Source organism: Doryrhamphus excisus, unplaced genomic scaffold, assembly GCF_030265055.1.
Source record: "Doryrhamphus excisus isolate RoL2022-K1 unplaced genomic scaffold, RoL_Dexc_1.0 HiC_scaffold_26, whole genome shotgun sequence".
Taxonomy (NCBI): domain Eukaryota; kingdom Metazoa; phylum Chordata; class Actinopteri; order Syngnathiformes; family Syngnathidae; genus Doryrhamphus; species Doryrhamphus excisus.
Window position 1 is genome coordinate 1,062,501 of NW_026652244.1, and position 24,669 is coordinate 1,087,169.

Below are 24,669 nucleotides of genomic sequence, written 5' to 3' on the forward strand. Positions count from 1 at the left end.
CCCGCAGCAGTGCAAGGTAAGTTTTATTTTTTGTATTTATTGCTTTTTAAGTATTTATTTGTTTTAAAACCCTCATTGGATAGGAAAATTTCAGTTGGTGGTGCCTCCACCATGTCGGCCAGCTATGCCGGTATGCGGAGGCACCACAGTGTGCGTTTCACATATAAGGAAATGGAGGGTGAGTCACTGGGACTGTCCAGATTGGATTTTTCCAGAAAAAACATCCAAAAAATCCTTCAATTTAAACCTGATGACCTCAACTGCATTTTGGCACTGCCTTACAACAAAGGCTATGATGTAAGTTTCCAGTCTGCTGCAACTTTGAGAGAATTTTGGACGCGTTATGAAGATGTGAAATCCCAGTTGCCTGTGTTCAACGTTGAAAAACTGACTGACAATGCGGCTAAAACCGTTATTGTTAGAATGTTTAATGAGACAGTGACCGCAGATGACATTTGCTTTTGGCTGGGAAGATATTGCACGGTTAAAGGCCAGGCTATGAAGGTGAGGGATGAAGATGGCATCTGGAACTGCGCCTGGAGGGTCCCCATCCAGCAATGGCAGGACCCTCAGGGCTTCCAGGGTCTGAAACATCTCCCATCAATGATAGTTCTGGGAGAAAACCGAGGCTACATACACTACCAGGGTCAGCCCAAGCTCTGCCGCAAGTGTGGAGAGCACGGGCACCTGGCAGAGGCATGTCAGCAGACTGTGTGTCGGAAATGTAGAGAAATTGGACATACTTTTGAACAATGTACCAATGGCAGAAAGTGCAACCTCTGTGGAGACTCAAACCATCTCTTCAGAGACTGCCCGAAATCCTTTGCCAACAAGCTAAAGGCTGGAAAAGAAAAGAGAAATGGAGAGGAAAATGCTGGGGCCAATATGGCTGTTGAGACCCAAAATAATTCAAATCTCCCGCCAAAACCTGTGATTGGAGGAGAAACAGGTGAGGCGGGACAGAGGGAGGGGCTTACAGAGGCCCCAGAATCCATGACTCAGAGTGGTCTGCTGGCAAGCGAAGGGTGCACTCACCTGGAAGTCAGCCTACCATCACCTGAATCTGAAGAAGAACCCATCCCACCAAGCGGCCAACAAGCAAAAAGACTAGCTTCAGAGCTGTCGGATTCCTCTGTTTTATCAGAGAAGCGGGGAAGGCCTGAGGCTCTCTCTGACAGTTCTTCAATGGAGGAGCCTCGAGTCTTCCCCTCGGGCTCCCCGAATGAATTGTCCTTTTTAAATATTGTTTTGCAGTCAACCCCTCGTGAGAAGCGAACTTTTAATGGCAGACTCCAGGAACGACCGACACCCAGACGCCGGCCGGGAAGGGAGGCTCTTCCCCTCCAACCCTCACCCACTGGAGTGAAGGAGGAGCCTCACTCACAAGAAATATCTTAACCACAGTGTAAATTTTAAAGCAGTTATTTAAATCTTACGCCATTTTATATTTTTTCAATTCAAGAATCATATCTGAAACTGTTTTAGGCGCAAGATACACATCATTGCACATGGAAAATGCTGTGGGCCCATCCAGTACTACCAAGACCAAAGCCTTGGTACGTTACTGGATGGGCTCCTACTTAAGAAAACTAAAACTGATTCCAACAGATCTAACGATACCTGTGGCTTTTAACTTACCACCGGCATATATATTTATAAGGACTTTTTTAAAACATTTTAATTTGGAAAGACAAACAGTTGACATTTTAAAAAATCATCGCTCTGTCATTTCTGTTGTGCAGGAGCGGGACCCAGTGAGTCCAGTGCGCGGGCTTGCATTCGGCGAGCCCACATCGGTTTGGCGCAACGTGAACCATCCTGCTCTCCCAGACAGACTTCGGGACCTGTCATGGATGGTGGCCCACGAGATCCTCCCAGTCAGGTCTGTTATGCACTCCCGAGGAATGTCAGCGAACCCAACTTGCCCCCGACCGGGTTGTGGCGCACCGGAGTCGGTGAGGCACCTCCTCTGGGAGTGCAGTGCTGCCGTAGACCTGTGGGCGACAGCCGGCGACCTAAATTTCCCGGACTTGCCAGCAAGGGAGGTCCTAAATGAAAAGCTTGTGCTGTACGGGGTGAGCCACCAGAAGTCAACCTACAAAGACTTCGGAAAGCAGTGGCTCACCCTCGCCGCCATCAAAGACGCCATCTGGACCTCCCGCAACTTGCTGGTAAGGAGGCACAGACAGATCCCCCCCGTGGCTGTGATCCGAATGGCTGCAGCAACCCTGGCAGCTGCAAGCGGCAGGCCAAGGACACAGCCACAAAGAAGAATCGTCTGTGCCCACCCGGAGGTGGCACCCGGAGCTTCACGGAAAAGGTCTCGGCAGCGGCAGCCTGACTCTCCGAGAGAAGAAGGAGGAGACAGAGAAGACGGATAAGGATCTGAGGGTACCCTGACAGTGTCCTGGAGATTAGCTGTCTGGGAGAGTGGGATGTAGAGACCATTGATAAGGACTCATTGCGCTCCTGTAAAACAGAAGATATTGAAGCTTCTTTTTTATGATATTTTAAAATGTTTTGTACAAATTTTACACATTTTATTGCCCACAGCACTAGTTTTTAACAAAAACAAAAAGTTAATTGAACACTTTTATATTAAATGTGGTGTGTATTTTACATTTTTTTTAAAGGGCAGTTTTCAAAAATAATGAAATGTGGTGAAATTTTGTATTAGTGACAATAAACAGTTTCAAAAAAAAAAAAAAAAAAATCTGTTCTTATCAGTTTAATATCTGATATGTCCCCCAACAGGGGACTAAATATTAAATTGCTTTTTGGAACAGGGAGCTGCGATTGGGGCTTGCGCCATCCGCTCCACGCATCGACCTGGTATTGCAGCGCTTCCAGGAACGGTGCACTTCTCCTTCTTGTGTAAACAGCAACAGCAGACTCTGGCAGGGTGCATCTGGTGGATGATGCTGAAAGAAATGCACTGAACGTGCTCACGTTTGGTGCCCCCTGAGCAGTAATTCTGCAGAGGAAATGGCTCGTGGTAGCGGGGCACTGTGTCTGCGCACTCCGTGGACCCCGTTTCCCTCGCAGCAGCCGGTCTCCAGAGGGTGTCAGCCACTTTTTGTCAGCCTTGCCTCCTGCAGTCTCCCACCGGCTCCTGATGCTCAGGTTTCGTGCGCGCTTCCCGGGGCCCTGTGAGTGTCGCATTGATCAACTGCTGGATGGAATCTGACACGATGATCTTGTCTGGTGGAGGCCTTCCAAGTTTCCTCCACAAACCAGTGGCATAAGGGGCTTTTCCGTCTTCCGTTTGGCTTCTCAGGGTCGGGTTTGGTGGCCCTTTGTGTGTTGGCTATGACAAAAAAAGGAAAAAAAAAAAAAAACCACGTGGGATAGCCACAGGCGGTCAGAGCCTGTAAATTGTGCGTCTGCCACCCTCGGTGAGTGAGTGACCCGGTATTTTCTGCTCTCTTGTTTGCACTTCTGGCAGCTTCTGGCTCGGGTTCCAGTGGGCGAAGGGACTCAAAGTGCAGGAGCTGGCCTGTGCGGGTAGGTTTACCATGAACCACAATGTTGTGGCTTCCATCTTGGGTGTCGCTGCTTGCCTTCCTTGGACATAAAGATCCGAAGCAGTTGCCTCTGCGGCTGGGAAGGCCGCTGAGAGCGACAACAGCAATTTGAGCCGCTTCCGCTTGAGTTGGACGGTTGTTTCTGACGGCCACCTGGTCCACTGTGGCCAGTGGTTCCGGTGTGCTGGTAAAGTGGAGGCGCTTGGCCGACGCCCCTTTCTCTGCCTGGTTGCCGTTTTTCATTGAGGTTTCCTGACTGAGAGCAGATCGGCCTCTCGGCTGGTTGGTTGGTTGTCTCCCGCGGACGGGCAGACCTTTCCAGCAAGCGTTGGTAGTGCTGGCCTGGTCGTTTCTTGCTCGAGTCCGGCTGCACTCGCAAGCCAAGGAGCTCGGGACGGCGCTGCACCTGCCTCTTGTTTTAAACACGGGGTCAGGGGAGAGCGCGAACGCAGTCCCCCACTATCACAAATTATGCAGTCGAGATTCCCACATTTGGGGAATTCGCAGAGGTCAGCTCAGCCCGTGTGCAATGGCTGAGCCTCGCCCTGGGTGAACCACCTTCTTGATCATGGTATCTCCCCTGCCAGGTAAGTATGAATTGGACCGGTCTCGCCCGGAGGAGTCTCTCGCACATGCCACATGCTAAGTGGTGGTCTCATCAGGTCGCCCGCAACAAGCCCAGCCACTGGACCTGTGTCCAAATTCAGAGAACGTACTCTGGTTGTCTCAAGGAGTCGGTCTGTGTGGCTCTCGTGTGACTTCATTCTGAGCAAAGGCAGCGGCAGCAAGTGGCTTAGTGCAGTTGCTGCAGACGTTCAATGGGGAGACTGGAGTACTGACTCCACGTGCCTAGTCACACCATGTAACATGAGAGGCCAATATGTTTAACCCTGACACGTGTAGACATGCGAGGTCGTCATGAGTCAGTGGGTTGTCAGGCTCAAACTCCTGTGACACTTGTAAAAAAACACTCAAATGCAGGAATACAGAAGAGACAGACAACAATATTCAAAGTTACTCGCAGCGAGGACAGTGAAGCCACATACCCAGTGGCATGCCGCTCCACTGTGAATATGCAGTTCACGCCCCTCTCGTTTTATTCTCTTTCAGGGGTCCCCTACGGCATGGTCGTGCAACACTGGGGGGAGGCAGTTGTGCAAGCTGTGTCTGTTTGTCTATGTGTGTGTGTGTGTGTGTGTGTGAGAGTAATTACTTTCATTGTTTTACGAGTTCTTTTCTTGACACATTCTTGCAGGATTAACGTGAACATCTGCAGGGTCGCTGTTGGCGCTTCCAGGCACCTCCAGGACCTGGGGCTCGCTGGGGGTCTCTGATCAGGGTCACGGGCACATTTCTTCTTCAGCACATTCAAACACTTTCTATTGTCTAAGCGAATGGATATAAGGGTGATAACTGACGCTATGTTTGTTCCGTCTACATTTTATTCGAACATGCGTGCAACCGGTCCTTTAGCTTGTCATGCCGGAAGTGCCCTCCTCCCCTACGAGCGCCCATCGGCATCGCTTCTCGGCCTTCTGGCTAAGACTGCGGTCACCTCCTTTGGGTGGAGAATTGTATGCTTCAGGTGCATAGAATTCTGCCAACATTCGGGAGGAAATTTCCTACGCTTTTCAGTGTATTTTAACTTTTCTTATTCCCGCAGCAGTGCAAGGTAAGTTTTAATTTTTGTATTTATTGCTTTTTTAAGTATTTATTTGTTTTAAATCTCTCACTGAGCAGGAAAATTTCAGTTGGTGGTGCCTCCACCATGTCGGCCAGCTATGCCGGTATGCGGAGGCACCACAGTGTGCGTTTCACATATAAGGAAATGGAGGGTGAGTCACTGGGACTGTCCAGATTGGATTTTTCCAGAAAAATCATCCAAAAAATCCTTCAATTTAAACCTGATGACCTCAACTGCATTTTGGCACTGCCTTACAACAAAGGCTATGATGTAAGTTTCCAGTCTGCTGCAACTTTGAGAGAATTTTGGACGCGTTATGAAGATGTGAAATCCCAGTTGCCTGTGTTCAACGTTGAAAAACTGACTGACAATGCGGCTAAAACCGTTATTGTTAGAATGTTTAATGAGACAGTGACCGCAGATGACATTTGCTTTTGGCTGGGAAGATATTGCACGGTTAAAGGCCAGGCTATGAAGGTGAGGGATGAAGATGGCATCTGGAACTGCGCCTGGAGGGTCCCCATCCAGCAATGGCAGGACCCTCAGGGCTTCCAGGGTCTGAAACATCTCCCATCAATGATAGTTCTGGGAGAAAACCGAGGCTACATACACTACCAGGGTCAGCCCAAGCTCTGCCGCAAGTGTGGAGAGCACGGGCACCTGGCAGAGGCATGTCAGCAGACTGTGTGTCGGAAATGTAGAGAAATTGGACATACTTTTGAACAATGTACCAATGGCAGAAAGTGCAACCTCTGTGGAGACTCAAACCATCTCTTCAGAGACTGCCCGAAATCCTTTGCCAACAAGCTAAAGGCTGGAAAAGAAAAGAGAAATGGAGAGGAAAATGCTGGGGCCAATATGGCTGTTGAGACCCAAAATAATTCAAATCTCCCGCCAAAACCTGTGATTGGAGGAGAAACAGGTGAGGCGGGACAGAGGGAGGGGCTTACAGAGGCCCCAGAATCCATGACTCAGAGTGGTCTGCTGGCAAGCGAAGGGTGCACTCACCTGGAAGTCAGCCTACCATCACCTGAATCTGAAGAAGAACCCATCCCACCAAGCGGCCAACAAGCAAAAAGACTAGCTTCAGAGCTGTCGGATTCCTCCGTTTTATCAGAGAAGCGGGGAAGGCCTGAGGCTCTCTCTGACAGTTCTTCACTGGAGGAGCCTCGAGTCTTCCCCTCGGGCTCCCCGAATGAATTGTCCTTTTTAAATATTGTTTTGCAGTCAACCCCTCGTGAGAAGCGAACTTTTAATGGCAGACTCCAGGAACGACCGACACCCAGACGTCGGCCGGGAAGGGAGGCTCTTCCCCTCCAACCCTCACCCACTGGAGTGAAGGAGGAGCCTCACTCACAAGAAATATCTTAACCACAGTGTAAATTTTAAAGCAGTTATTTAAATCTTACGCCATTTTATATTTTTTCAATTCAAGAATCATATCTGAAACTGTTTTAGGCGCAAGATACACATCATTGCACATGGAAAATGCTGTGGGCCCATCCAGTACTACCAAGACCAAAGCCTTGGTACGTTACTGGATGGGCTCCTATTTAAGAAAACTAAAACTGATTCCAACAGATCTAACGATACCTGTGGCTTTTAACTTACCACCGGCATATATATTTATAAGGACCTTTTTAAAACATTTTAATTTGGAAAGACAAACAGTTGACATTTTAAAAAATCATCGCTCTGTCATTTCTGTTGTGCAGGAGCGGGACCCAGTGAGTCCAGTGCGCGGGCTTGCATTCGGCGAGCCCACATCGGTTTGGCGCAACGTGAACCATCCTGCTCTCCCAGACAGACTTCGGGACCTGTCATGGATGGTGGCCCACGAGATCCTCCCAGTCAGGTCTGTTATGCACTCCCGAGGAATGTCAGCGAACCCAACTTGCCCCCGACCGGGTTGTGGCGCACCGGAGTCGGTGAGGCACCTCCTCTGGGAGTGCAGTGCTGCTGTAGACCTGTGGGCGACAGCCGGCGACCTAAATTTCCCGGACTTGCCAGCAAGGGAGGTCCTAAATGAAAAGCTTGTGCTGTACGGGGTGAGCCACCAGAAGTCAACCGACAAAGACTTCGGAAAGCAGTGGCTCGCCCTCGCCGCCATCAAAGACGCCATCTGGACCTCCCGCAACTTGCTGGTAAGGAGGCACAGACAGATCCCCCCCGTGGCTGTGATCCGAATGGCTGCAGCAACCCTGGCAGCTGCAAGCGGCAGGCCAAGGACACAGCCACAAAGAAGAATCGTCTGTGCCCACCCGGAGGTGGCACCCGGAGCTTCACGGAAAAGGTCTCGGCAGCGGCAGCCTGACTCTCCGAGAGAAGAAGGAGGAGACAGAGAAGAAGGATAAAGGTCTGAGGGTACCCTGACAGTGTCCTGGAGATTAGCTGTCTGGGAGAGTGGGATGTAGAGACTATTGATAAGGACTCACTGCGCTCCTGTACAACAGAAGACATTAAAGCTTCTTTTTTATGATATTTTAAAATGTTTTGTAGAAATTTTACACATTTTACTGCCCACAGCACTAGTTTTTAACAAAAACAAAAAGTTAATTGAACACTTTTATATTAAATGTGGTGTGTATTTTACTTTTTTAAAGGGCAGTTTTCAAAAATAATGAAATGTGGTGAAATTTTGTATTAGTGACAATAAACAGTTTAAAAAAAAAAAAAAATCTGTTCTTATCAGTTTAATATCTGATACGTCCCCCAACAGGGGACTAAATATTAAATTGCTTTTTGGAACAGGGAGCTGCGATTGGGGCTTGCGCCATCCGCTCCACGCATCGACCTGGTATTGCAGCGCTTCCAGGAACGGTGCACTTCTCCTTCTTGTGTAAACAGCAACAGCAGACTCTGGCAGGGTGCATCTGGTGGATGATGCTGAAAGAAATGCACTGAACGTGCTCACGTTTGGTGCCCCCTGAGCAGTAATTCTGCAGAGGAAATGGCTCGTGGTAGCGGGGCACTGTGTCTGCGCACTCCGTGGACCCCGTTTCCCTCGCAGCAGCCGGTCTCCAGAGGGTGTCAGCCACTTTTTGTCAGCCTTGCCTCCTGCAGTCTCCCACCGGCTCCTGATGCTCAGGTTTCGTGCGCGCTTCCCGGGGCCCTGTGAGTGTCGCATTGATCAACTGCTGGATGGAATCTGACACGATGATCTTGTCTGGTGGAGGCCTTCCAAGTTTCCTCCACAAACCAGTGGCATAAGGGGCTTTTCCGTCTTCCGTTTGGCTTCTCAGGGTCGGGTTTGGTGGCCCTTTGTGTGTTGGCTATGACAAAAAAAGGAAAAAAAAAAAAAAACCACGTGGGATAGCCACAGGCGGTCAGAGCCTGTAAATTGTGCGTCTGCCACCCTCGGTGAGTGAGTGACCCGGTATTTTCTGCTCTCTTGTTTGCACTTCTGGCAGCTTCTGGCTCGGGTTCCAGTGGGCGAAGGGACTCAAAGTGCAGGAGCTGGCCTGTGCGGGTAGGTTTACCATGAACCACAATGTTGTGGCTTCCATCTTGGGTGTCGCTGCTTGCCTTCCTTGGACATAAAGATCCGAAGCAGTTGCCTCTGCGGCTGGGAAGGCCGCTGAGAGCGACAACAGCAATTTGAGCCGCTTCCGCTTGAGTTGGACGGTTGTTTCTGACGGCCACCTGGTCCACTGTGGCCAGTGGTTCCGGTGTGCTGGTAAAGTGGAGGCGCTTGGCCGACGCCCCTTTCTCTGCCTGGTTGCCGTTTTTCATTGAGGTTTCCTGACTGAGAGCAGATCGGCCTCTCGGCTGGTTGGTTGGTTGTCTCCCGCGGACGGGCAGACCTTTCCAGCAAGCGTTGGTAGTGCTGGCCTGGTCGTTTCTTGCTCGAGTCCGGCTGCACTCGCAAGCCAAGGAGCTCGGGACGGCGCTGCACCTGCCTCTTGTTTTAAACACGGGGTCAGGGGAGAGCGCGAACGCAGTCCCCCACTATCACAAATTATGCAGTCGAGATTCCCACATTTGGGGAATTCGCAGAGGTCAGCTCAGCCCGTGTGCAATGGCTGAGCCTCGCCCTGGGTGAACCACCTTCTTGATCATGGTATCTCCCCTGCCAGGTAAGTATGAATTGGACCGGTCTCGCCCGGAGGAGTCTCTCGCACATGCCACATGCTAAGTGGTGGTCTCATCAGGTCGCCCGCAACAAGCCCAGCCACTGGACCTGTGTCCAAATTCAGAGAACGTACTCTGGTTGTCTCAAGGAGTCGGTCTGTGTGGCTCTCGTGTGACTTCATTCTGAGCAAAGGCAGCGGCAGCAAGTGGCTTAGTGCAGTTGCTGCAGACGTTCAATGGGGAGACTGGAGTACTGACTCCACGTGCCTAGTCACACCATGTAACATGAGAGGCCAATATGTTTAACCCTGACACGTGTAGACATGCGAGGTCGTCATGAGTCAGTGGGTTGTCAGGCTCAAACTCCTGTGACACTTGTAAAAAAACACTCAAATGCAGGAATACAGAAGAGACAGACAACAATATTCAAAGTTACTCGCAGCGAGGACAGTGAAGCCACATACCCAGTGGCATGCCGCTCCACTGTGAATATGCAGTTCACGCCCCTCTCGTTTTATTCTCTTTCAGGGGTCCCCTACGGCATGGTCGTGCAACACTGGGGGGAGGCAGTTGTGCAAGCTGTGTCTGTTTGTCTATGTGTGTGTGTGTGTGTGTGTGTGAGAGTAATTACTTTCATTGTTTTACGAGTTCTTTTCTTGACACATTCTTGCAGGATTAACGTGAACATCTGCAGGGTCGCTGTTGGCGCTTCCAGGCACCTCCAGGACCTGGGGCTCGCTGGGGGTCTCTGATCAGGGTCACGGGCACATTTCTTCTTCAGCACATTCAAACACTTTCTATTGTCTAAGCGAATGGATATAAGGGTGATAACTGACGCTATGTTTGTTCCGTCTACATTTTATTCGAACATGCAACAAGAAACTTTGCAGCCTCAGAGTCCACCGGGTAAGCCGTGGCTGTCGTTTGGGCCGTTGAAAAGTGGAGACACTTTCTTGAGGGGACCACCTTCGACGTATTCACAGATCACAGCGCCCTCTCATGGGCATTCAACTGCCCCAAGACGTCGTCACGGCTTACCCGGTGGACTCTGAGGCTGCAAAGTTTCTCCTTTAGGGTCCATTACAAGAAAGGATGCTGCAATGTGGTGCCCGATGCCCTGTCCCGTGCACCCCAGTTATCAGAAGGGGAAGTATGTCTAGCCGTCCCGAAAAATTACTGGTCGGACCTCCCAGGTACACTCCAAGACATTGCGGAAGCCCAGAAGATGGATCCAACTTGCCTGGAGTGTGGACCCTCGGTTGACCAGCCTAAGCCGGGACGCATCCACTATCAACTTCAACAAGGGGTGTGGTACCGAGGAATACCATCAAAGCACGGTGGCTTCAAGTACCAACTCGTAGTGCCTGGTGCCCTGGTACCGCTGTTCCTGGCCTACTTCCATAACAGCCCCTTCGGTGGTCATCTGGGGAGGACAAAGACCCTCCTAAAAGTTCTGGAAGTGGCTTGGTGGCCAACGGTCCGAGGAGATGTTTGGAGCCACGTCAGGGCATGCAGTACATGCCAACAGTACAAAAGCCCTAACAGCAAGCCTGCCGGACATCTTCAGTCCCCTGAGGTCAAGGCCCCTGGGGAGATGATCGGAGTGGACTTCATGGGGCCATTCCCGCTCAGCAGGGCCCGGAACTCGGTACTGATGGTGGTGGTGGACTACTTCTCGAAGTGGGTGGAGCTTTTTGCACTGAGGGATGCTAAAACCCCCAAGGTATGCCAAATATTGAAGAACGACATCTTCACCCGATGGGGAGTTCCTAAATACATGGTGTCCGACCGTGGGCCCCAGTTCACTAGTCAGTTGATGTCCCGGTTGTGTGAAGCTTGGGGAGTGTCCCATAAGCTGACCACAGCCTACCACCCCCAAACAAACATGACCGAACGAGTCAATCGGACTTTAAAAACAATGATTGCCTCCTTCGTGGGGAACCATCATCAAGACTGGGATGGATGGTTGCCTGAGTTTCGGCTTGCTCTCAACACAGCAGTCCACGAGACAACAGGCACCACTCCCGCCATGTTGGCCCTTGGTAGAAACTTGATGGGACCGCTGGAACGACTGGTACACAAAGCTCCATCACCACACACATCCGCATACCACACAATACATACACACACACAGTTGCACAATGAAGTGGAGAGACATGTTGGTGCGGCCAAAGCTCGACAAGCCAGATATTATAATGCACGTCGCAGAGATGTACACTTTGCTGTCGGGGATCTGGTCTGGGTTAGGGCACACCCACTATCCAAAGCTTCAGCAAAATTCTCTGCCAAACTTGCTCCCAGATGGGTAGGTCCTGCTCGGGTAGAGAAAAAATTGGGTCCTGTAAACTATTGTGTTCGGTGGATGACAGATAAGTTAAAGGTGGACACTATAAATGTGGTAGACATGAAGCCCTATTACGGCCCCGGTAAGCCGCTGGCTGGGGGGGGGGGGATGTAATGGCCACAAAGTCCATCAGCTGAGGTAGTGGGGTCCATAAGTGCGTTGCTACAAGATTCTCAGCTGTAAGGAAAACTACTGTCATGATCGGTGTACGGGGGAACAGGTACAGGACCATATATACAGGCATCATCACCATTATCATGCATCCTCCTCATCTGCGAGAGCGACTGCAGTGAGCAGACTCGCCGGTAGGTGGCGAATATTTAAGGAGGCTCTTCCAGCGCGCCAAGGGGGTTGGAGGAAGAGAAAAAATTGTGACGTCACACACGCAAGGGGATGCTGAGAGCCGGCGTTTTACCCACGAGGACCAACTTTGTCAAGCGACACCTGACGGGATTTCTTTTTCCCTCCTGGCTTGAGCGATTGGACCGTGGGCGAGGTTCCGGACCCAGGGATCGGACGGACAAGCGGATGCGTGGTCGTGAGTGGAACCGTGGCTTTCGCCACTGTTTTGTGAATAAGCGCTGACTCTTCGGGGAACTTTTGGACACTTGCGGGGTGGGGGGGGGGGGGGGGGTAAGCTTTCGGGATTAATTTGGGTGTTTCATGATTGTCTTTGTTGGCGGGTGGGATGTTTAGTTAGGTAGTTGGTTAGTTAGTTAGTTAGGTTGGTTGGGAGGGGATGACATGCGGGGTTGTTTTTGTGTAAATAAACTGCCGTGGTGTGGCTACCCAACATTTTCGACAGTCCTTCCTTTTCCTTACAGCTGATATCCGCTCCCCCCGTGACCTTCCTTTTTTGCGTTGTAGCCTCGTACCTCTATAGGAGGGCGCGATCGTTACAGAGTAACTGCCACTATGCACGCTTCTGCAATGACGCATCTCCTCAGGGAGCAATCTCATCCTCCCAAGACAATGCTGGCGTTGAAAGAGAGGTTCAGAATTTTCTGAGGGAGACACCCCCACCCCTGGATTGAAATCCGACAGATTGGTGGAAGGTGAATGACAGAAAGTTCCCCATGCTGGCCAAGTTAGCCAGACCGTATTTCTGCATCCCCACGACTTCGGCCCCGTCAGAGCGGGTCTTTTCAGCTGCTGGACTGACAGTCACTCGGCTGCATTCACCCCCGGCATGTTAACATGCTCATTTTTCTCAACAAAAACCACAAGGTTAAGTAAGCTATAGCCCAGGACAGTTACCACCGTAGCCTTGATATAAACCTATAAGCCTATGTGTTGTTGTTATGTGGGATCTCCCCCTCTCATCCGTGCCTTTTGGCAAAAAGGAACAAAAGGTAGACATAGATAGACTAGATAGACTCCCTTTATTGTCATTGCACAAAAACACAGTAGTGAAATTGCCAACGAAATGTCGTTGCCAAGGTCAGCTACAAGTCTACTTTGTTCTTTGATTAAATACTATTAGTTAATAATATGATTTATTTTGTTTAAAAGAGGCAAAATGTAGGCTATTTTGTTTGAGAATAGACTGAGAATTGAGAATCGGCTCTTATTTTGTTAGGTCTCAATAGATCTCATAGAGGCCTATTCCTATAGTTTAACAGTTGCACATTTAAATTGTAAATCGCACCAAACGTGGATTAAAGTTCTCCTTAAATTGTTTATGATTATTTTTTGTGTCGACATCATCGATGATGTTGACGCGTTGTCCCAGCCCTAAAACACATGCATGTGACTCATTGTGTTGGTTTATCAAACCTATGTGTCGCAAATAATTTTTGCCTGTGTTCCCCATCAGCCCCATCGTCCTTGGTCGTCCCTGTTCCAGAAGGTACTTTCAAAAAGGCATCTCCATGTGTAATGGATGCCACGTTATGATTGCCTTTTCTGTGTCCCATCAGCTGGAGACGACTGCACCACCGGCACCTTCTCTTCAGACGTCCCCACCGACGCGAGTGTTCCTGCCGAAAGTGGTTGTGAAGGGTGAGGTCACCGTGCAGCATCCTTCCAACCCTTTTGACTGGACACTCATTGGCAGCGCAGAGGGGGTAAAAAAAAATGTTGAAAAATGGACAAGAATATGTACATGTAGCCATAATGTGACTTATCGCAACAGAGGAGTCGGCGTGTCAAGTCCAAGGTGCCCCGTGACCCCAGCAAAGGGATGTGCAAGCAGCAGGTTTGTCACAGTTGATGGAGACGAGCATGGATGTTAGGATGGCGATAGTTTCAAGTCTTAGTATATGTATTTTGGTACTTTTTGACAGGAGGACCTGTTGCAGTGCAACATCCCTGTGAACCCTGTGTGGTTCAGCCCGCCCATGCTGGTTGCAATGGACAAGCTGGCTCCATCGCATCTTCCAAGCCCTGAGACCTCCACAGTTATCCCCAAGGGCAAGAAGGTACTTTCGCCGCTTCATAGAAAGTATATTATTCACAAATACATCTAAAAAAAGTTATGCATGTGAAATATTTCCTTTTTTTTCTGTGCCACGTCAGGCGGTGACTGCAGAGTGCCAACGGCGTCGTCCAGCCTCCAAGAGGAGAGTGGGAGAGCTGCAGGTTTGTAGTCCATGTACAGTCATCCCTTGTTCGTCTTGGTTCAATGGTTCCACACAGGACTGTGGTAAGCAACTTTCTGCAAAGATTGTTTAGGAAAATATAATTGGGCAAGAAGTATGCATATCCAACTATGCATATAAGCTATGCAACTATGCATATTTAACTATGTCATAGTGGCTGCACGATGGATGAGTGTGTCTCTGTGTGGAGTTTGCATGTTCTCCCCATGCACGTGTGGGTTTTTTCTTCCTCCCCCATTCCAAAAACATGCTAGGTTAATTGGCCACTCCAAATTGTCCATAAGTATGAATGTGAGTGTGAATGGTTGTTTGTCTATATGTGCCATGTGATTGGCTGGCCACCAGTCCCGGGTGTACCCCGCCTCTCGCCCGAAGACAGCTGGGATAGGCCCAGCACCTCCGCGATCCTCATGAGGATAAGTGATAGAAAACGAACGAATGAATGAATGAAATATGTCATGGGAGAAAAATAAAATGTTGTTCTGGTTGTGAACGCGTGTGTGTGTGTGCATTGTTAGTAAAGTGGTGTGTGTGTGTGTACATTTTTAGATGGAGGCAACACCGCCACCTTCCTCCACGCCAGTGCAGCACATTGTACAGGATGAGGCCAGCTGGGTAAAATGCACTTTTTTCTTATAATATATGCAGCCTATATTTGTTGGTGTAGAAAAATGGCATGACAGAAGTGTGTGTGTGTGTAGATGGAGGAAACACCACATCGTGTGGAGCTGCCTTCCACCCCAACGCCACCTTGCAGTCCCGGGCCAGTGGTCGTCACAGAGGAGACGTGTGTGCCATCCTCCACACCACCACAGCACATTGTCATGGATGGGACCAGCTGGGTAAAACAAGCATTTTCTATTTTTATCATATACTACACACACTATATTTGTTACTATATTAAAGGTGGTATTTTGTGTGCCATTTTTAAGTTAGTTTTGCCTTCTCATTTAGACTGAGGCGACACTGGCTACTGTAGATCTGCCGTCAACACCATCACCGCCTTGCAGTCCAGAGACAGTGGTTCAGAGAGACATTTGTGCAAAGTCCTCATTGCCACTACTGCACATTGTCCTGGATGGGACCAGCCAGGTAATTTTAACACAGGAAATGTATACGCCTACTAGATCTACTGAAAAGTTGCATTGATAAAACAAGGCTAATGTAAGCTTTTCTATGGTAAAAACTAATTACACAAATGTATGTTAACATGACAAATACTACATTTCAGGATTGTGGCACAGAAGCTGGTCGACGCATTCGTACCGTCCGGGCCACTCACTCCCAGATGGATTTGAGGTATGACGATTGCACTCGCAATAATCAGTGCACGTGTATGGCACTGACGTTCTTGGCCTACCATGCTGAGGGGTTTCATTTTGATGCAGACGTTCTTGACAGAGTTCTTGAAAATGGAGACTCACTCTATGCGTGGACAATATGTGGGCTAGGACTACGTTTAATCAGCAATCATTTAACCAAAGAGGAAATGCCAAAGATAGTTCACACCGACAACAATGCATACACAGTTACACAGTTAGAGCCGAAATTTGGTTTGGTGAGGGATCGCAGCAATTCCCTAATAGATCCGTATTTGTTGCCACTTGCCAGACAACTTGAGTGCCTCTCACAAGATGTCACTCATGCTTTTCTGATTGTGGCTCCAGAGTGCTTTGCGGTCTTTCGTGATAGGTCAGGATGCTACGGTTTTTTTGATTCGCACAGTCGATCTGCAGTAGGTTTGCCAGACCCAAACGGAACTGCGATTATGATGACATTTTCTCACTTAGATGACTTAGTCAACCATGTGCATGAGCTCCTTTCGGATCGCAGCCCCGATGCAAACTACGAGTTGGTACCGGTTTCCTTTGGATTAGAACAGATAGCAAGTGACAGACAGGTGCAGTTGGATGTCGTAATCACTTCAGAGCCCACCAAAGTAACAGACGCAGCAATAAGAGAATGTGTTGAGACAGATCAAGAGGAGCTGATAGTACCACCATGCGTCCATGTTCAAATAGATTTTTCCAAAGTGAGTAAAACGAGGCGACGGACCGCTATGAAAAGGGCACTCAAGTGCCAACAATGTACACTGTACAAAGCTTCAAAAGAACCCAATCCCCGTCAAAAAAAACTTCTACAAATGAAGATCAAGTATGTATCAGACACTAATTACCGCCAACTAAAATTAAACCACTTTACCACGCGATACAGGTGTGATAGTGCCTTTAAGAATAAACAGAAGGCGCACGTTGCTAAAAAATACCACAGAAGTCCAACGACCAAAAAGACTTTAATGTCAGCATATGTCAGGAAAAGGTATCAATCTGATCTGGCTTTTGTTGAACGACAGAAGCTGAATCTTAAGGAAATGTATCACCGGGACCCAGATTTTAAAATGAGAAAAAAAGTATATATCAGGCAAAGGTATCACCAGGATCCAGCTTTTCAGGCGAGACAAAAGTTATATCTGAGGGAGCGGTATCACCGGGATCCAGCTTTTCAGGCAAGATATAGGGTGTATCTAAGAGATAAATATCGCAACCATCCAGGTTTTAAGCAAAGGTGGGCTGTTTTCATGAAAACATGGATGCAGAATTATCGAAACAATCCTTATTTTCAACATAAGAAATATGTGAGCGATAGTAATAGACATTCTGATGTAAGGCTACATCATGTTCAGCGTTGCGAAAAGAACCGTCTTAATGGGCAGCGTATTCGGCACAAATTACAATGCGCGCTTCAAATAAAGACTAAATACATGACTAGAACTCAACATTCAGCCAACAATGTGCAGGATCCAGCAAGCGCTGTAATGAAAGCAGCAATATCGTCGTTCCGCGAAAGAGTCGCACATGGGCCCACATATGTTTGTACTGTATGCCACCGTGCTCTTTTCCTAAATCAGGTACAGAAATGCAATCGAGGAAAATATAGCGACAACCGTGACATAGTGGCCGCCAGCTTGACAGGTAAATATGTTCACGTCTGCAACAACAGTTGTTCTGCCCCATGCACTGCCCCGCAAGAGAGAAAGCAGGAATGGATATGTCACTCCTGTGACTCCCACCTCAGGAGATGTGCAATGCCACCTCTGGCAGTTGCAAATAAGTTGGATCTGGCACCCATTCCCCAAGAGCTGTCCGATTTAAATGTACTCGAGAGACAGCTGATAGCAAAAATTATACCTTTTGCAAAAATTGTAGCATTGCCCAAAGGACGGCAACGAGCTGTTCATGGCTCAGTAGTGTGCGTACCGTCGGAAATGGAAGCAGCAGTGAACTCACTACCTAGGCCACGTAGCGAAGCTCAACTGCTGCAGGTAAAGCTGAAGAGACGCCTTCGGTATAAAGGACATCAGCATTTTTATACAGTAAATATGGCGAATGTTATAGCAGGGCTCAGGACGCTGATACACACTCATCCACAGTACAGGGATGTGTGCATCAATGAGAGTGCAGCAGCTGAAAGTGTCCTTGAAGGGGAAGAGGAGCCATCCGCCCCGCCGTCATCATCCTTGCAGCAAGAGGCCAGCAACGCCCAAGTTACGCAGGCACAGCATGTTGAATGTGATCAGGAGGAACTTCGGCCGGGCCTCATGCTCGATACATGCATGCAGCCGCTTGACATTGCACAGGAAAGTCTTTCATTTGGGGATGGGATATTCAGCATTGCTCCTGCCCAACAAAACAAGCCTGTTGGATTTTTTGCTGTGCCGCAGCTGGAGGCCATGGCCTTTCCTGTTCTGTTCCCAACGGGAAAGAACACAATGGATGAGGAGAGGATCGTTAAAGTATCACCGAGTTCTTACTTTAACACCAGATTGTTTTCCGTGGATCCACGCTTTGCTGAAGATCAGGGCTACCTTTTCTTTGCCCAATTTGTCATTGAAACGTACATGGCCAATAACAGCATGTCGATTCAGTCGCGGAAAGGAAAACCTCACACTGCGGATGGGAGGAAAATTCTGAACCGGATGATCCAGGACAAGGAGGCGTTGGAGCGGCTCATACAGAACAGGGAAGCGACCAGATTTATGCAGCCACTCCGAGGAACACCAGCATACTGGGAGAAAGCTCACCGGGAGCTCCACGCAATGGCCAGGCAGTTGGGGAAGCCAACATTTTTTCTTACCTTTTCTGCGGCGGAAATGAGATGGCCTGAAGTCACTGCTGTGATAAAAGCGCAGCAAGGCCAACAGGAGGGTCACTTTTCAGATCTGGACTGGAACGCTAAATGCGAGATTCTCCGCAGCAATCCAGTCACGGTCATGCGCATGTTTGAGAAAAGGGTAGATGCTCTCTTAGAGCTTATTCTGTCTCCTGCGCAGCCCATCGGCCCAGTCGAGGACTACTTTTATCGTGTTGAGTTTCAAGCACGAGGAAGTCCTCATATACACATGGTGGTGTGGATAAAGGACGCACCGGTGATCGAGGAACCAGATCCCATCTACTGTGGCGAAGTGGTCGAATTCATCGACCGTTATATCACCTGCCACATTCCCGATCAAACCAAGGATCCGGAACTCCATGAAGTGGTTACGAGTGTTCAAACTCACAGCCGCAGTCACACCAAATCTTGCCGAAAAGGAAATGTCTCCTGTCGTTTTGGATTCCCTAAACTGCCCATGGATGTCACCACAATTACCTTTCCCTTTGAGGACCCGACCAGTGATGACGAAGAGGAAAACGATGACCCCAAGAAGAAGAGACGGAAGGAGGAAGACGCCCGTGCCAAAAGGACCAAGTTGGCGAAGAAACAGAGGGAGTCCAAGGAAAAGCTGAAACAGCTAAGAGAGCGTCTTATGGACACACAGGTTCCGGAGGACTTGACGGACCTGCTCAATTTGTGCCAGCTGACCCTGGGTCGGTATAAGCACTATGTTGAGAACCTCAGCACTGGGATGGCTGTCCACTTGAAGCGTACACCGCAAGAAAGTTGGACTAATGCCTACAACCCCCATCTGCTGCGTGCGTGGAACGCCAACATGGACATCCAGTATATTCTGGATGATATCAGCTGCATCATGTACATGATGTCTTACATCTCCAAGCCGGAGCACGAGATGACAGAGTTCCTCAAATCTGTCATCAAGGACGTGCAAAAGTCTGACGCCAACCAGAAGGAGGAGATGCAAAAGATCATGCAGGCGTATTCAAAGCACAGAGAGGTAAGTGCTCAGGAGGCAGTGGCACGAACATGCAGTTTGCCCCTGAAGAAGTCCTCACGCAATGTGGTGTTCCTCCAAACCGACGAGGACGGTTTCCGAATGAGTCTGCCCATGAGTCGGCTTATGACCATGCACCCAGATTCAGCTGAAGTGTGGATGTCAAGTTTGCCGGAAAAGTACGCCAACAGACCACGTACGCAGGCGTTTGAGTCTATGTGTCTGGCAGAGTTTGCGTCTGATTACCGGGTGGTCTACGGACACGAGAGAGAAGGGCCAAATGTCATTCCCCTTTTGAACGACATGGGTTGCATTCAGAAGAGGACCAGGGGAAAACCTGCCGTCATAAGATACACGCGGTTTTCCATGACAAAGTTTCCTGAAAAATATTTCAGGGCCCTTCTCAAACTCTACTTGCCCCACAGGACGGACCGTGAGTTGACCAGCGACTCCCACCCAACTTATGAGTCATTCTACCTGGACGGATGGTCAAGGCTAGGTCCTGCAAAGGCCATCGTTGATGAGAAAATGAAGCGGTTTGAGGGCCAAGCGAAGAAACTGGACAAGGCTTTGGAGCGACTCCAACAGGAAGGTCCAGCTGTTAATGCGTGGAACTCTTTTGCGCCAGAGGTGGAAGCAGAGCGCCTGGAATGTCTTGCTGCGCTGAAGGCCATGATGCCAAACGCAGCGGACGAGCGGGATGAGCAGGATGATGTTCCTGCCTATCAGGCTGACCTTTCCGGCGCCCCAGCACTGCCGGCCTTTGAAGCACCCCAGTTGAGTCCGGACTTTGTGAGGAGGATGTACCGCAGTCTTAACATCATGCAGGCTTCCGTCTTCTATGCCGTACGCGACTGGTGTTTGCAGCGCGTTTCTGATCGCGACCTTGAGCCCTTTCATTATTTCATCTCAGGGGGAGCTGGATGTGGCAAGTCGCATGTCATCAAGTGCATTTACCAGGAGGCCACCAAGATTTTTCGGCAGCTTCCTGGCATTCGTACCGATGCGGATTTGTCTCAGCCCACGGTTCTGTTGACGTCATTTACCGGCACAGCTGCGTTCAACATTTCTGGGAAAACCCTTCACTCGGTCTTGAAGCTCCCAAGAAGTTTGAGGCCTCCATATCAAGGACTCGGCAACGCGCTGGACACCTTGCGGGCGAGTCTTTCCAACGTGCAGATTTTAATCATTGATGAAATATCAATGGTCTCCAAGGATCTTTTTGCGTATGTCCACTGGCGGTTCCAGCAAGTCAAGGGCAACCGGAAGACCTTTGGAGGGATCTCTGTGCTTGTAGTTGGGGACTTTTACCAGCTGCCACCTCTTGGAAGGGCCAAACCCCTCTGTGTGTATGAGGATAATGTCCTTGACCTCTGGACCAACTTTCAGTTGGTCCGACTTACGGAGATCATGCGACAGAAGGAGGACCTGACCTTTGCCCAGCTTTTGAACAGGGTAAGGGAAAAGAGGAAGGAGGAGCCCTTGTATGAAAGTGACCGGGCTTTACTGCAGCAGGCTACTGTCGAAACATCACAGTGTCACACCAGTACGCTCCACATTTTTGCAACCAATAAGGAGGTTGACGAACACAACCGTGCAACTGTGGCAGCTTTGAAACTGAATGTGGTCGACATTCCGGCAGAAAACTACAGAAAAGACCCCCGGACGGGACAATTGGTCATCGTGTCCAACATGATAACCGGGAGGAAAAGAGATCTGCCCGACAACCTGCAAGCTGCTGTAGGAGCACGAGTCATGATCATCCGGAACTTGGACATTGAGGATGGTCTCGTGAACGGCACCTTCGGGACCATCATGAACATTGTCCGTGGACCACAGGACGCTGTTACTTTTCTTGGCATTTCTTTGGACAATCCTGGAGCAGGCCTGAAATTTCGGAAGAAACTTCAGGGATCCGGGGACGATTTGGCCTACATAGAAAAGTCAGAGGAAAGTTTAAGCATCAAAGGACTGGTGAGGCGGCAATTCCCGGCAAAACTGGCCTTTGGATGCACGGCGCACAAAGTGCAAGGCATGACGCTATCTTCTGCGGTCGTATCTCTGAAGCGCGTGTTTGAACCTGGAATGGCCTACGTCGCTCTAAGTCGCACGACCTCGCTCCAGGGACTGAAGATCATGGACTTGGATGAGAAGAAAATATATGCTGATCCCACCATTGCTTTGGCAATGGACAGCATGTTGCACGCTTCTTTCTTGTCTGTCAGACCGCTGTTGCACTTTGCACAAGGGCCTTCTCCGACTTTGAAGATTGTCCACCATAACACAGAGGGCCTCGCGTGTCACATGGAGGACATCAAATCTCATCATGAGCTGAGACTGGCTGATGTGCTTTGTTTGACGGAAACGCATTTGTCTGGTTCCATCTCCCCACACTTGCAGCTGGAGGACTACGCTGTTTTTGTACGGAACAGACGTGTTTCCTACTTAAACAGGCCAGACATGGCTGCGAAAGAGGGAGGCGGAGTTGCAGCCTACTGTCGGAGGGAACTTCAAGGCCAGCCCCTTCGGTTTGTCCAGAATGTGCCAGACCTTGAATTCTTGGTGGTTAAAGTCACGGTGCCGATCACGGCTGTGGTGGCTACTGTTTATCGACCACCGAACTTGAGTCTGGGCACATTTCTACCTAATTTGACAAACCTCTTGGACACCTTGGCAATGATGGAAAGCCACCCCATTGTTGTTTGTGGCGACTTCAACGAGGACCTGCTTTCGAAACGTAAGAAGCCTATACTGGAGTTGTTTGAGTCCAGAGGCTATACTCAGCTCATCGGCAAGGCAACAACTGGCAAGCAGACACTGATTGATCACATTTACATTTCTCAACCGCAGTCTTGCATTCAGTCAGGTGTTCTGCATTCTTACTACAGTTACCACAGTCCGGTGTACTGTATCTTAACATCTTTGTAGATCCTGGTCTGGTCTACACATGCTGTCTTGTCCCCAATGAACATTTGCTTGCAATGACCTTGTGGCCATTTCTTCCCCTCCATCCATCCACGCCGTCTCACATACGTAAGTACTCCGTGCTTGTGTCCTGAAGGCTAGGTATGCTGTACCTCTGCTCATGGGCTGCCTTTCAGAAATGCTGCTGCACACGCTTTAGCCCCAACCGGAAGATGTCGCTTTATTATATGTAGTAGATACATACGCTAGTCAGAATTACTGTATTATCTCTGAACGGGCAGTGTTGGCATAGTCATGTTCTCCATGTTCTCAATGTTCTCCCTATTCCTGAAACTTCATGTCACTTATGATGGAACATTCTAATAACTTGTCTCTCTCTCTCTCTCTCTCCCCTGTAGTAGGCACTATTGCATGAATAGCCTGTTTGAGGCTGTTATGTTCTACTCGGTCATAGTATTACTTTCAGCTTTTTCAATTACTGTACTGACTTGTTACTAACTTGTCTCTCTTTCTCTCCCCTGTAGTAGGCACTGCTGCATTGAAGACATGAGAACAGTTATTGGTATCAGCGTTGCTGATATGTAGTCATCGGACCGCTTTTTTTCCGCAATATATAATATAAAAGTATATACTGTTTGGGTGTGTGTGTGTATATACAGTATCTATATGACAGTTACTAATTTATTTGACTAACTTGTCTCTCTTTCTCTCCCCTGTAGTAGGCACTGCTGCACAAAGAGCTGAGAACAGCAAAGCTCAAAGATTTGTATTAGTGGCAGTACATTTTACACAATATATAACATGTATAAAGTGTATATGTATATGACAGTTACTGATAACATTTGACTAACTTGTCTGTCTTTCTCTCCCCTGTAGTAGGCGCTGCTGCGTGAAAAGCAAAGCTCATAGATTTGTAGTAGTCGCAGTACTTTTCCGCAATATGTCACGTGGAGTCTATATATTGGGGATGCTCAGCATATGAATATCCCAGCTGACTTCCTGTGTGAGGACTAAGCCTAGCAAAACAGAAGGATGCTAAGGATAAAAAGCTGATAGTGTCAGATTTGTGATTTGTGTGTTTTACAGCTACAGAGGAGAACAGGTTCAACTCGCATTCTGATACCAACTGCAGGACATGACAGAAAAGGTGTGTTGACAATTTGTTTTCTGAATTGACAATTAAGAATTCAGTCTTGATACAATTTTTACTGGGTTTGTGTGTGTGTGTGTGTCTGTTTAGGGAAAAGACAAGCCTTTACACAAACATTTCCCGGACGTGTTAATACTTCATTCCTGTTGTAATACGTAGTTACCTACCACATACATATGTGCACTATGCCTTTTTGTTCTCAAGCGTTTGCACCTTTATGTATAAAGACCATTATTATGCATAATCATGCTGTACCAAACATTTTTGTATTGTAACCTAAATGGTCGAGACAGACGGCTGCCCCACTGAGCCTGGGTTCTGTCCAAGGTTTCTTCCCAAGTGGGAGTTTTTCCTTGCCTCCGTTGCCAGGTGCTTGCTCATGTGGGTTTCTGTTGTTCATTTATGATAAACTTGATAGACCAAACTAATGATGATAATAATAATGTGAACCAAAGTGCCTCGAGATCACTTGTTTTGTTGTGAGTTGGTGCGATATGTCATTGAACGCTTCTTTTAATTACTGCTGTTTTTTTTTTCTGAAATATTTGATGTGCCTTGGGCCGCTGACCTAAACTGTTGAGTTACATACGGGACATGTTGCCTTGCTACATGAAGTGTTTGTCATTGATTTTATCTTTCTATATTACAGAATATTATACATCACAATACTGTTCATAACTGGTGTAATTGTTGACATTTTGACTTCAAGAATTTAAGGCTTTGTTGCATCTTGTGGTTCCTTTTTAAATAAACTGTCAAATGATTTATTCAGAAATTGTCTGGTTTTATATATGAACTTAAGTACAGGTTTTGCTTCCATGGTCTTTTTAAACTGAAAAAAGTGCTAATATTCCGCTGCATTCCACCCATCTGCTTTTCCGAGGTTGGGTCAAGGGCAGCAGCCTCAGCAGGGAAACCCCGACTTCAGTCTCCTGGCTCCTTCATCCAGCTGCACATGCCTTGAAATCTACTGTTTGGTTCTATTTTGGCTTATGAGGCTTATGACAGTAAGTTGAGAAACCCCAACTTTGGAAACAACTGCTGATGTCAAGTCACATGTATGAACACATTTAAGCTTTCACTTCCAATGTGATGCCACTAGATGCCTTTTACAAATAGTTTGTACAAAATAATTCCTGCAATAGGCAATGCATAATGTTCGGCGGCACGGCAGACACCGGGCCCGAGGTTCACAGCACAGGTG

General features: G+C 48.5%; 1 protein-coding gene, 3 non-coding genes and 1 pseudogene across 5 annotated transcripts; 3 read left to right on the forward strand and 2 right to left on the reverse strand.

The window, feature by feature from the left end:
- The first annotated feature begins 2,684 nt into the window (after positions 1-2,684).
- Positions 2,685-2,866, forward strand: LOC131119405 (U2 spliceosomal RNA). Its single transcript, XR_009126353.1, has one exon. It is a non-coding gene; the product is annotated as a U2 spliceosomal RNA (small nuclear RNA).
- Positions 2,867-3,955: 1,089 nt separating this feature from the next.
- On the reverse strand, positions 3,956-4,119 carry LOC131119382 (U1 spliceosomal RNA). The gene has a single exon (XR_009126333.1). It is a non-coding gene; the product is annotated as a U1 spliceosomal RNA (small nuclear RNA).
- A 3,745-nt stretch (positions 4,120-7,864) lies between these two features.
- Positions 7,865-8,039, forward strand: LOC131119409 (U2 spliceosomal RNA; annotated as a pseudogene).
- A 1,089-nt stretch (positions 8,040-9,128) lies between these two features.
- Positions 9,129-9,292, reverse strand: LOC131119384 (U1 spliceosomal RNA). Its single transcript, XR_009126335.1, has one exon. It is a non-coding gene; the product is annotated as a U1 spliceosomal RNA (small nuclear RNA).
- Positions 9,293-14,969: 5,677 nt separating this feature from the next.
- Positions 14,970-23,463, forward strand: LOC131119373 (uncharacterized). 2 transcript variants are annotated; one of them, XR_009126330.1, is made up of 4 exons: positions 14,970-15,065; positions 15,178-15,315; positions 15,455-15,522; positions 23,402-23,463. XR_009126330.1 is itself a non-coding variant. In XM_058064719.1 (3 exons), the coding sequence occupies exons 1-3, from the start codon at positions 15,048-15,050 to the stop codon at positions 22,316-22,318; spliced, it is 7,020 nt and encodes a 2,339-aa protein (XP_057920702.1). In that variant the 5' UTR covers positions 14,976-15,047; the 3' UTR covers positions 22,319-23,382. The 2 variants fall into 2 exon arrangements, 1 of the variants encoding a protein (XP_057920702.1); XM_058064719.1 differs by lacking the exon at positions 23,402-23,463 and having other exon boundaries at positions 14,976-15,065; positions 15,455-23,382.
- Positions 23,464-24,669: the final 1,206 nt, after the last annotated feature.

What these genes read in the sequence shown, in the direction of transcription:
- LOC131119373 (XM_058064719.1), top strand. An exon ending in TCCTGGATGGGACCAGCCAG is followed by an intron (nt 15,316 to 15,454) that starts GTAATTTTAACA and finishes ACTACATTTCAG; the next exon opens with GATTGTGGCACAGAAGCTGG.